Source organism: Gambusia affinis, linkage group LG06 (assembly GCF_019740435.1).
Source record: "Gambusia affinis linkage group LG06, SWU_Gaff_1.0, whole genome shotgun sequence".
Lineage (NCBI taxonomy): Eukaryota > Metazoa > Chordata > Actinopteri > Cyprinodontiformes > Poeciliidae > Gambusia > Gambusia affinis.
Genome location: NC_057873.1, coordinates 28513677 through 28526984, shown reverse-complemented (window position 1 = coordinate 28526984; position 13308 = coordinate 28513677). Strand labels below are relative to the sequence as shown.

The 13308-nt window shown below is 42.0% G+C and overlaps 1 protein-coding gene across 8 annotated transcripts in view; it reads left to right on the top strand.

Moving 5' to 3' along the window:
- The window catches only part of robo2 (roundabout, axon guidance receptor, homolog 2 (Drosophila)), a 395718-nt gene that overhangs the window by 340961 nt on the left and 41449 nt on the right, over positions 1 to 13308 (top strand). For 4 of the 8 annotated variants that reach the window (XM_044118464.1, XM_044118461.1, XM_044118460.1 and 1 more), the window contains 5 exons: positions 4139 to 4263; positions 4358 to 4529; positions 6628 to 6816; positions 7634 to 7660; positions 12563 to 12605. In XM_044118464.1, the coding sequence (XP_043974399.1) occupies positions 4139 to 4263; positions 4358 to 4529; positions 6628 to 6816; positions 7634 to 7660; positions 12563 to 12605 (556 nt within the window). The remainder of the gene's footprint in view (positions 1 to 4138; positions 4264 to 4357; positions 4530 to 6627; positions 6817 to 7633; positions 7661 to 12562; positions 12606 to 13308) is intronic. The other 4 variants (XM_044118466.1, XM_044118463.1, XM_044118465.1 and 1 more) reach the window with 1 other exon arrangement.

The following is a 13308-nucleotide window of genomic DNA, read 5'->3' as shown; positions in this document are numbered from 1 at the left end:
TTGTATGGTGATTGCTTATATAACACGCCCTCTCAAAACCACAAAAAGAAAGATAGAAGCGTTTCAGTGTGGAGGTGAAGCCTATCTTAACCCAGCATATACAGGCCTGCATGTGTTGGGAGACAGTTCACATCCTGTTGTGTTGACAGGCTCATTTATTTCCCTTTTCTCAAGGGGACCGTATCTCCTGTGGCCAGCGTGTGTATGCACTGCTCACACTGACTGGCCACAGGAGTGGGACTGCCACCACATCCCAGCTGTCCCCAACACACACACACACACACATGCCTGCAGACGTCTGCCAGCACACTTATCTCCCATAGGCCTCAGAGGCTACATGTCCCAGCTATTACCTGTGCTGATGGTATCCCCCTCCCTTGTCCTCTGTTCATATTCTGGTCTCCCAGAATTCCAGCCGTTTTCCATTTCTGTCATAATAATGCTTGTTTCTTTTCATAACTAACACACTGTCAGACACTTTGCTCTGGGCTATTCATGCTGCCTTGGATGACTAATGGGGGCCAGAAAAAAATGGAGTTCAAGAGGTGATTAAGACTTAGGTTGTCCATTAGCTAACACAATTAGAAAAGTCCCTGAGAAGGTTAGGGCAACTGAAACTATTCCCCTTGACAATTGTACCTCATTCTCCATATAAATATTTACACTGTCTCAAAAAATTATTGATAGCATTTACAGTTCTTATACATTTGTACCACAGTCTTCTGTGTTTTATGCAGATTTCGTGTCAATGGTTGCTTCAGATAGGTGTGTGAAATTGGTTTTCAGTATAAAAATGCCTTTTTTTGAAGGCCTTAATGGTTTGGAGAACATTAGTTAACCTGAACACATCATGGAAGTGTTTAGGTTATAAAATGTCATCCCAACATCTTACCCAGCTCTATTTAAAGAGCTGGGATTATGTATTTTCCAGTCACATTTTATAGCTCAATCAAGTTACTATGCTAACTTAAGCACCTTCATAACTTGGACGAAATTTAACTTTGAATTTTGATGCCTTAAAATTGGGCCTCTGTTTCTTTAAGAAGCTCCGCTTTCAGCATATCATCACCACATTTCATGATACTCTTTATAACCATTGGACTGAGAAGTAGTTCGTAAGATGAGCTCAGCAGACTCACAGTTCACCAGGTGTTTAAAAGCTGCTGACGCTAGTCTAGAGGAGCTGATGGGAAGAGACGTGGGGGAGAGGCAGGCTTCAGGGAGGAGCTGTGTGAGAGGAAGTGTTTAGGCCCCCTTTGAATGGGGGATTTAAGGATTCCTCAAATATGAAAGAAAGAATCAAAGTAACCAGCAATGCTGGAATAGCATTATGACATAATAAAGATCAAAATTTTACTTAGTGAGTTAAAGATGTAATGTAAAGACGAATGGTCAACAAATTTAATTGAGATATCGCTTAAAAGACTTAAAGATGTAAAAGCAGTTAAATTGGAATTCCAAAGAAGTGGGCTCTACAAATGAATTTATTAACAATTATTAAGGTAAAAGAAACTAAATAAAAATGCACAACACACTTTTTCCATAAAAACAATATTTGAAGACCTTAGAAGTTCAGGCTACAAAATCCCACTTAAATCATTTTAGGTTTGTGGTTGTAATGTGAAAAAAAATGTGAAATGTTCAACAAATGCCTTTGCAATGGTCTGTGTACCTAGACTGATAAATGGATTCTGGCTCCCATCTCATTACACCTGAAGGTGGAGTATACTTTAGGCAACAACAGTGCTTATACAGGAAGAAAGGAAAATCATTTGTCGTTACCTAAATGTTCATTTGTCGGCTAATTTTCCACGTCGTTCTCTAGAGAGATCCCACACCGCCCACACCTTGTCATTAACCATTGGCTACTTTTTAGTAATGATCGGCTCTGTTTGTCTTCCTCCCATCATTCAGCACAGCATGGTGAGCACATGTGAGACAGGGGGGTCACATTCCTGCCTGCCATACATCACTCCGCTAATGGCCCTATTAGCACAGCCTCCAAGGCCTCTAATGAAAAATGTGTATTGTTTAGCACAAATATGCATGATAATCAGCTGCTAAATCATTCATAACATTAACTTTGAACGACATTGCTTCTGATGGCTTCCGCAGACAAGCCGGGCCCTTTATCACCTGACCGCAACGCAGCGCCGCGCACGGCGCCGGGCGCGTTCGCTCGATCAGATGCTCGCTCGGTAGATTGTTTGTAATCTGGCCAAGGTGTTGAGTTCATCATTGGAACCATTCATCTTCCACCGTGCCAGGGCCTCCTGGCTCTCCCGGGGCCCGTGTGGCCAATTGCGCTGAGGGATGAGCACAGATTTACGGGGTGACACGTGCCATTTTGGATGGAGGTGAGGTGAGGGAGAGGCAGCACCAGGAGTAATTGACCTGTCAGTATTCCGCCGTGCCGACCCCTCCACCCTCCACCCTCCACCTCCAACCTGCCAGCCACTGCGGAAATGAGAAAACATTATTTTTAAAGCGTTATTTCCAGTTGGGCCAACTGTTATTTATTTTTTTTCCGTCTCATGCCTTGTGGGGTCAGAAGATTGTTGCCGTCAGAATAACAATGGAGGTTTATGAAAGCCCGGGCTGTTCTTGTTTCCATCCTCTCCACCTGTCTGCCTGCGGATGGAGCCGATGCATTCCCAGGTACCTCCCTCCGTCCCTACCTACTGGCTTTAGTTTCATCCACCCGATCGATGAGAGTCTGTCGATGTGTTTACTGAGACATTGTTTCCCACCTATTAAATTACTTTTTTTCTTTTTTTTGCTTTTTCATATTTCTTTGGCGTCTGCTCTTCATCCCAATAAGCCCGTTGGCCCTTGTGCCAAACCGGTCAACGACAGAGTCTTAGCGTGACTGAGAAGTCTTGCCTGACTCTGCCAGGCCATCATTGCACGGATCAATACCAGTATCCTCTGTGCAAATCCACCAGAGCAGAGCAGAGGCTGATATATGAAATCACAGTGAAATGTTAAAGACAGCTGACAGCCATGTCAGATCTGACCTGATCTTATCCTTACAAACCCCCAGTAAACTGTTCCTTCCCTACAAAATGCTATTCTTTTTCAAAGACATGTACTCTGGTGTTGTCATTGCTCTTTTCCCCTTTTCTCTTATGGTTCAATTTCAGGCACTCTTATGGAATAATGGAATACCTATCAAAAGTACTAAAAACACAAAATTTAATGTATTTAATGTTTTAGTAAATTGGCCCAACTGGGTCGGCTGCTGCACTGCAAACAGGTTCCAGATTAAACGGGAGACGAATGGATGGCAAATATTTGACTTTGGAAGTCGCTTAATCAGAGGATATTTATATAGATTTGTTAGAGAACATTAGTGAACAAACCAAACAAGAAAACTAGGAAGACCAAGGAACACAGAAGTCAGGTCAAGGATGAAGAATTGTTGGGTTATTTTACTTCATAAGCCGTAAGGTTGCAGTGGGTAACTTTTATATAATATGAGACAGACAGTCTGTGAAATAAATGAGGTCCTCTGCCTGTGATCCTACTGCTATCTGCAGAAATTCATCGCTCAGTTAGAAACAACCAATCAGAGCCAGGAGGAGGGGCTTAGCCCTTGCTCTCTGCTACACCGCAGCTCTTTCCTGACGTGAATGCTCAGGATAGTTGGTATGACGGCCAATGAATGGTTTTCCTGTGACGGTAAGTTATTCCTAAACCATCAGCACATATAGTAGCACGTACACAAGGATGATTTACAGCAGTAAGGCCCTCCTCCTGTCTCTGATTGGTTATTTCTAATCAGAAACTGAGTATTTCTGCATCATGCTATAGGAGAACAGAGAAAAGGCAGAGGAGCTTGATTTTTTATCTGTTTCATACAGTCACAACTTAGTGAAGTATGGAAAAAAAAACATATTGTTTATAAAAGTTACATACTACAGCTTTAAGCTTCTCGTTGAGTAAAACAGATTGGTGTAAACAGCATTGTGTTAACCTGTTATGTAAAGTTCCAGTAAGTAGATGAAAGCTTGTGTGTGTGATGTCTGTAAACATTAGTGACTCTCTGTATATTCCCCATTTCCCATTGTTGACTATTGAGAAACCGTTTTAGAGCTGGCCATGCTGCGTCTGACCGTCGCTCCTCCTTCTCTTTCAGCTCCCAGCGCCCCCCCTCAGCAGGTAACCGTCCTGACGGTGGGAAACCAGAACAGCACCTCCATCAGCATCTCCTGGGACCCCCCTCCACCCGACCACCAGAACGGCATCATCCAGGAGTACAAGGTCTGTTTCAGGAAGCGACCGTCATCCATTCCCACCAAACACCTACACAACTAAGTTAAAATCAACTTCTTTATATATATTTTTGCCTTCCCAGATCTGGTGTCTGGGGAACGAGACGCGTTTCCACGTCAACAAGACGGTGGACGCAGCCATCCGCTCCGTGGTGGTGGGCGGGCTGCAGGTGGGCGTGGTGTATCACGTGGAGGTCGCCGCCAGCACCAGTGCAGGAGTGGGAGTGAAGAGTGAACCTCAGTCTATAATCATCGGTGAGATAAATTGATAGAAATCCGTCGCGGCCTTTCGGCGTCCACTTTTTGAGAGAAAGTGATGCTGGAGGGAGAGAGAGGGAAAGCAACCAAACAGATGATATTGTTGAAACGGTGTTGTTTGGAAATGCGCTCTGACTGTGTGTGATTTATGTGGAGCTCTGGCAGATTTTCTCTGATTTGACCCATAACTGATGACTTGGCCTGCAGCATGTTCTTATTTCCCCAGTGTCACTCACATAATCCATCTCTGAGAGCAGAACACTGAGCTTGCACTCATAATATAGCTTTTTTTTGTTTGTTTTTTGTTTTTTCCCATTTGCTTGTCTTCAGAGGTGCCTGCGCTCACACGGCTTTGACAAAACAATGCGGATCAGCGTCTTTTCGACCCGTCGCATCGTTTGTGAATAATCCACGTGTTTGTTACCGTACGAAGTTAGCGTTGTTGCAGTGAGGTGCTTTGTGATTCCGGTTGTACCTTGCTGCTAGAAATATTTGTCAAGCCTGCTAGCGGGAGCTGACGTGGGATTGGGGATCAATAGAGACTGTGGCGCTCTGCTCTCATTTCATGCGGTGTGTTGCAGTGGCTGTGGAGTGAATTAGAGGCTGAACAAAGCAAACAGCCTGATCACCTGGGGCTTTGCTATAAGCTGCTAGACTTTGTCTTTTCCAGTCTGATCATTGTGTCTCACCTCACATCCTTTTTTGATCTTTATCCAGTTTTGACGGTCAGTATCCTCATCTAAAACTCGGCAAAACCTTAGACGAAGAACAGCAACACCGGAATGTCTTGGAAAACTTACGCAATGTTCGATTCAACTCGGATGACTTTATTTATCGCAGAGGGACAATTTCAGAGCACATGAACAGTACGAATATACCCAATAAGACTCTTTAAATGTTCTGGATAAACTCTGAACATTTAGAGGCACAGAAGAAAAGCATTCCCAGAGCATGATGCAGCCAATACCGTTGTTTAAAGGTGAAGACGATGTTCTTATGTCTGCTAGCAAGAGAAAAAAACTTAGACTGGTTAACAGACAACATAGGACTTCATCGATATGACATTTTTTTTTCAATATCAATATGTGATAATAATATTGCTCTTTTGGCCAAAGACCAATGACCACACCTCTGACTTCACCTCTGCTTCAGTTAAACTCCCCACAATCCTTTGCTGCATCACTGTCATATGACCACACAAAAATCACATGACCTCCTTCACTACCGCTGCAGAAACAAATCTCAAAATATTCTCTTATGTCTGGGTCTGTATCTGGAATAGCAGAATCCATGTCACTGGATTGAAGACTATAATGAACTATAGTACGGTATGAAACGTGTTGCAAAAGTAGTTGTTGCTATTGAGCAACGTTGGTTTTCTGCCTGTATTTCTGTAGTTCTGTTTGTTCACATCTGCACATTTAAAGCTGGGGTATGGACGCTTTCTAAAAGAAAAATGTTTTTCACGTATTTGTTAAAACTGTCATCATATTGTGACAGTGTGATATGAAACATAATCTATAAAAAAAATCAAGCTCAATTGCCTTACCATGAATGCTAGGCTAGCTAGCATGGCCACTGATGATGGTGGATAAATGGCTTTCCTGTAATGGTAAGCCGTTTCTCCACCATTAGCACATTGAGCAGCACATGCATGAGCATGCTTAACGGCAATAAGATCCTCCTCCTGGCTCTGATTGGTTGTTTCTGACTGGGAGCGGTGCATTTCTTCAGACTGCAATAGTAGTTCAGGGAGGAGGAGGAGCATGAGTTGTTCCACAAATAACCGGTCTCATATTGTACTGTAACAACATGGGCACAGTTTTAACAAATATGTATAAAAAAAAAATTAAAAAAAACATTTTTACTTACTCCAGCTCTTCTAAAAATGATCACGACCTGCTTATTTTTAGCTCTACACAATCCTTTGTGTATTTCTTACTGTGAACAAACTTAATATTTCAAAGTCACGGAGTGCTTTATAGACGACTGACATTTCCCGCTGAAGATTTAAAGCATACATAGATTATTTTCCCCCCCTGCTTCCCTTCACTGCTGCGTATTAATCTCGTCTGCTTTGTCTGCGTGCCCTCAGGGAAAGAGTTCCGGGACGTGATCATACACGGAAACCGGAACAACAGCATCACGGAGCAGATAACGGATGTGGTGAAGCAGCCGGCCTTCATCGCCGGCATCGGAGGCGCCTGCTGGGTCATCCTCATGGGCTTCAGCATCTGGCTCTACTGGAGGAGAAAGAAGAGAAAGGGTCTGAGCAACTATGCAGGTTAGCAACGGCTGGTTGCCTGAGCAAAAATGATGAAATGAAGTCCTCCACTTCTCTCTCTTTCTCTACTTATTTTTTTATTGTTTTCTTTTCTTCCTCTCCCTTCAAAGCAAGAATGTTTTATCATTAGATCATTATCCATCAATACCATAGCCGCTGCTAGCGATATCATCAAGATGGATGCTCTGTTCCGGCTCCGCGAGGAGACAGATGTTAGCTCAGATTGTTTCCGGCAGGCTGCTGGGTTTTTTTTTTCTTTTTTGACAGTTCCACCCACAGAGTTATTAGCCCAGGGTGGTGGAGTCGAGGTGCCAGAACGGAGCGGTTGGAGCCGCAGCTATAGTCCGGCTCTACGCCCACACACTGACCCTTACATGTTCATGGTCGATATCCCCAAGCCAGTCCGCTTCCTCTGCCAAGTGCAGCGGCTTTCATTACAGAGGTGGAAATGGAAATTAACTCTCTTTGGGTTTTTTTCTTTCCTTACTGATAATCAGATATTCAAGAAAAGCACATTTATGAGAATATATTTGCTCATTTTTCCGGGGAAAAGCTTGAACTGCGGCAGTGAGGTTTGCTGTTTCATCCTCATGTGCTACATTTTATGTTTTGTTTCCTGTTTTATTTGTGGGACCTGCTCAGCGGCCCCTGAGCCGGCTGCTTCTCTGGCTGCAGCAGTGCATCTCAGCTCCACTCTCCCCTACACACACACACACACACACGCACGCACACACACACACATCTCCCCCTCTCAAAGCACTGCTTTGCTCTGCAGGCTTTTTTAACACACAACTTTTTCTGTCTTCTTGTTTTGCAGTTCAGTCCTTCACCTTCACCCCTGCAGGTACTGTTCATTTGTCCCATCACCTCCCCCCCCTCACCCTGACTCCCTCCCGAGCGCAGACTCATCCTCCTATCCGCTTTTACTTCCCATGCTCGGACTACAACCCTCTTGATCATGGCTAATAAAAAAAATTGAAACATTACACGGGTGGAAACATTTCAACCTGCCAAACAACATTTACTGTCAGTTTTTGCTATTAGCCATGATTTTTAAACCTGCATACTGAAACTGTTTTTCCTGCCAAGCCTAAAGCCTTTTTTGTTTTTCTTTTTTTCTTTCTGTCTGTCTTAGCAATCTGGGTCTGGTTTCCGAGCTCGGTTTCATTCCTTCCATCTTCCTCCTGCTGCTGAAATGTTCTTTTTAGTTTTATTTCCAGTCATCAAATCATGCTGTGCTTTAACTGTCTACATTCCTCTAGTTTCATTTAGACAACTGACTTTTGTTTATTTTTCTTTTTGCTGTAACATCTTTTACACACAGCTTTGGGCTGGACCTTCTCAGATTCCTTGGCTAAACTCTAATCTTAAAGGAGCCGTGTTGTGTATTTTACAGACACATGGTGCCATTTTATAGTGCAATCAAGTAACTATGTTAAGTTTATTTATTTTTCTATCTCTTTTTTTAACTTTTCCGTAAACAAGTCAGAAATGAAGAAAGAAAATGCACAATACTGGGGACGAAACAAATTCAGGAATATATAAACAATATTTATGCACAAGCTTATGATACGTTCACTTTGTTATAGATAAGCATCATAAAAATGTTGAACTGACATCTTGAACAACTTTGATGTTTAAAAACACAAAACCCTGGCAATAGAAGTAATAAAACATAGAAAAGGAAAATAAAAGTAAAAATGTTCCTAATACTAATAAAAACTTGTTTTTGAAATTATGGAAATTTTTTTTCATAACTTTTAACACATAATTTTAAATAACTTTTAACTTTGTAATTTGATACCTTGCAGACCACCCTGCCCCACGCTTTCCCCACTCAGCTCCTGCAGACTAGTGGCAGCAATAATTAGCAAACACCTGGTGGAACTGGAAGTTTGCTGATGTCATTATATGAACTATTTCTCAGAAAAGTTAACAGCGTAATGAGAAACATCGTTGTGATAATGTGCTGAAAAAGGCAAAGAGTCAGAAAGAGCAGGAGCTTCTTAAAGAAACAGAGGCCCAATTTCAAGTTATCAAATTGAGAAGTCAAATAACATTTAGGTTATTTTTTTCTATATACAGCATTTTTATAGTAACTGAAGCTAATAGTTACAATGATTATGCTATAAAATGTCACTATATGCCTGGAACATACATATTACTTCTTCTTCTGAGTAATTTCTGAACTTTTAAGGGACATCAGATACAAGTGATGAATGCCACACTTTAGATTTGTAAAATTGTTTGAGAACCATTAATCCTTTAGCTTCCACTTTGTAAGGTTTAGGTTTACACTATGTTATGCAGGTCATTTCATAAAATCCTACTGACATTTGTTACTGCAAATGACAAAAAAGGGGATTACTTTGGGACGCCTCGCTTTCCCGCCTTAACCCTAACTTGAAATAATGTTGTCAAAGCATGCATGAATATGAATGTGACCTCTACTTAATCTAAAGCATTACATCATGATGTGATTATGAAAGATGAATAATCTTTGCAAAAACTGTGCGGTTTTCAATCAGTCTTCTTAAACGCCAAAGAGGAAGCAGGTTATTTAAATAAAAAATAAAAAAAGCTTTTACTGGCAAGCACAATTTAACGTTCAGTTCAGCAGATATCAGTAGCTGAGACTGCGGGGTGATATTTGGAGCGTGCATCAGAATGTGATCGAGGGGTTTTACGCTGCAGCTCTCTTTCTATTGACAATTAGCTGATGTATCGAGTGTCCTGTCTCAGCGCAGTAAAGCTGTCGGTACACGAGAGGTAAATCACAACACTGGTGTGGCACACAGCCAGCAGGAATTAGATTTGATGGAAATTTTATATGCTGATTACACTTCGTCAGCCCCCTCCCCAATGCTGATGCTTATTAAAGGGGATTAATCTGCATTCATATTGGAGAAAGTGCTTATCCAGCCCAGCCCTGACTAGCCGTGTCAGTCTGGCTAACATTAAAATGCTCCTCAGCAGCCCAGAAATGTGTCAGCCCTCAGATAGAGACTTCAGAAGCTTCCTCAGCCAGCTCCTGTCAATCCTCACCCAGACAACGAAGTTTCCTTAAACGCAACTTCTGCCGGTGGAGGAACAAAGAGCTCCAGGCTTTGGCTCTGGTTGAATCAAGATGTCTGCCTGTCTCAAAAGTGGAATTTCTATCCACACAGAGCTGCTGGAGGTAAACAATGAAATGCAAAATGCACAACCTTGTTGACAGTATTCACACCATTTTGTCACATCCCACCCACAAGCTTCAGAGGATAAAGCAAAACCTTTTATTCCACCCAAACCAAAGCTGCCGAATGTGGCTTTTATTTTTAAAAAGTTACATATTTGTTAAAACAGTCACTATGTTATGACAGTAGAATATGAGACAGGTAGTCTGAAAATATCAAGCTCTTCCGCCACCACTTTGTGATCCTACTGCCATCTGCAGAAATACACATCTCAGTCAGAAACAACCAATCAGAGCGAGGAGGAGGGTCTTAGCGCTGTCAATCAACCTCGTCCTTGATTGACAGGTTGATTGACAGCCTGTCAATCAACCCAATTAGAAACAATTTTCAATCGTTTCTAATAGAAATGAGAAAAAACATACCACTACACAAAACTGTTTGTCTGCCATCATCTGTGGCCATGCTAACATAACAATAGAGCTGCTCACACCTTCCAGCCCCAAGGTCTCAACTACACTACAGCTGGCGTGGCCAGCTGAATGCTAAGGCTAGTTAGCTTCATGGTGGATAAACAGTTTTTTTGTAACAGTAAGTTACCATTTCCACATTTAGCGCTAAGAACCTCTTTCTGGCTCTGATTTGTTGTTTCTGAAGCTTTTGGAAGGAAACCCAAAAAGTTTTTGACCCAAATCCTAAATTAAAAGGTAATTATTCCTGATACTGAGCTGATGGATATAAACTTTTGAATTCGAAGAAAGTTACAAAAAGCAATTTCTAAAACGGACGTTTAACTAATTTAAATAATGTTGGTCATTTTAACTAAGCTGATATAAGAACTAACGTTTGGTTTGAATTAACGTCAGACAGAAAAAAAAAATTGTATTTTTTACAGTACGTATATGTAAATATCTGGTTTCAACTGTAGGTAATGCATATTTTACCCATTCTTCTTTGCAGAATAGCTTAAACTCAGTCAGACTGGATGAAGAATGTCTGAACAACAACTTTCAAGTCTTGCCTAAGATTTTCAGTTAGATTCTATCATAGTTTTGTATTTTTAGTATCATTGTCTTGATGGAAGGTGAACTCTTTCCTCATCTCGATTCTCTTGCAGCTCAAAATACCCCACACACATCACGCTTTCAAATTTTAATTTGCAAAACAATTTCACTCTAGTTTGTTTCAGTTCGCATGAAATCCCCAAAAATCCATTGACTACTTCTGCAAGGTGCTGAGAAGGTTAAAGAGGTTCTGGTAGGGGTTCACTGTTTTGGTGACTCCCGTCTGCAGAGTTGTCATCCGTTTTGGGAGTTCCTCCTGGCTCTCGTCTGTTTCTCAGGAAAAAAACAAAACAAAAAACATTGCTTGCCCGAACTTGTCCTGGAATCAACTTGAATGAAACTGGGGGGAAAAAAAAAAAAAAGAGGAAGAATGTCGAGTCTTTCTCTCTTTAATCTCCATCTGTGGCGCAAATGAGCCAAATTACTAACAGCTTTCCTTCCTCTCTCTCTCTCTTTCTCTCTTTCTTTAGTAAAGCAGTTCTCTGATATCTTTCCTTTTTTCTCATTGGAATGAGGTGAATTCCATAAACCCGACGGTTTACACTTCAAACCATTGAAGTTCTTAAAAGCTTAGAACTTTCCCTGCTGCTTTGTCATCATGAGGATGCCTCAATTTAGGAGTTTTACAAGCCAGAGGGGGAGTTCCTCCTTTTATCTCTACATTTTGTTCCTGGATCAGACCACATGCATGGCTTCTGGGGATTCCTGCTAGCCGCATGACCGGTGTCTCAGATGAAAAAAAAAAAAAAAAAACTCAAAGTGATTAATGAGCCCTCTGCCTTTTCTAATCATTTTTTTTTTCTGTTGGAGTTTAATCACAAATCTGATAGTGACTCGGCAGCAAAATCAAAGAGATGAAATGAGTTTTGCTTCTCGTCTGGCACCTTGTCCTTGAAGAGCACATGACATCTTGATTTATGTAAATCGAAGCGATATGCAGGCTGGAAAAAAAAAACGGAACCAAAGACATCGCCTGCAGAGGGACAACCGAAACCCATGGTGAATGCATTAACAATACAAAACAACAAGGATGAGCACTTTGCTGCTGAAGCACAAAGGCAAACTGGACCAGACTAGTAAGATAGAGCACATCGTCTTATTAGTAGTAGTGCAAAACTCCTCTGAACTTTTTTATACGTCTTTGTATTATAAATATAAACTGGAATGTCTTCTTGGGTTCTTTGTGACAGACCAAAATGACACATTTCCTTCAATATTTTGATAGATTAGTTGTAAAGTTTGGAGTGCATTTATATTCTACCTGCTTCACTTCAAAATAAAAGACCTGTCTGTTCATCCTAGTGCCAAACTTTGTAGCAGAAAAAGAGAGTTTTGTCAAAATTGCCGTGTTCCATCAACCGAATTTGTTTCGAAATGTCAAATTGCGCAATTCTATAACTTCCAAAGGGAAGGGACGGCTTTGTGATGTCTTGAAAGCCGTGTTTGTATCGCCCATAAACATAATGCTTTTTGTCTTTGTCCTCTCTCTTCCCTTTCTCCTGCCTTCAGTGACGTTCCAAAGAGTCGACGGCGGTCTGATGAGCAATGGAAGGTGAGTACTGCCACCAAAATAAAAGCGTCTGTTCTCCAGTCCTCTGGCTCACACAATCTTTCCTCCGGAGTCACGCATGAACTCCTCGGCAACCGCTCCTGATTCTAACGCTGATAAATGACTGATGGCTTCCAAAGATTACCAATACCCGTTCTAATGCCTACCGCACACGCATGCCTCTCCCCCTCCTCCCCCAAATATACATCCCTACCACATCTCCATTTATGCATCGATAGATATACTCATAAATCTCCTCAGCAGAATTAACAGAAACAATTTAAGCAGAGAGAGGCTTTTATTTTGTCATTTATCTTCCGCCTGCTGGCTACGGGTAACCCCAGAGCCCTCTTGAGTGATAAATTTCCCTGTCACCTTGCGTGGGCGGCTGGGATCTGAGCACATGTAATAATGTAAAAATAATTACCCAGGGGAGAGGTGTGTGTGTGGATGTGGGTGTGTGTGGACATCTCCGTGCAGCCCTGCTGCGTTTCAGTGTGTGTTAGTGGAATGGGACGAACTGCAGTGAGCAGGGCGCGTCTCGGTGCCACCAGTCGTCCTCTGTGGGGATTCATGGGACTCCCTGGAGGATCCCAGGTTTCTGCTTATCACATCTGGCCCGGGACAAACCAGCACATCTCCAATGCTCACTGAAGGATCGTGACTAAACGTGACCCCGCTTGTCTTTCTTCTTCTGGGAGGGTGT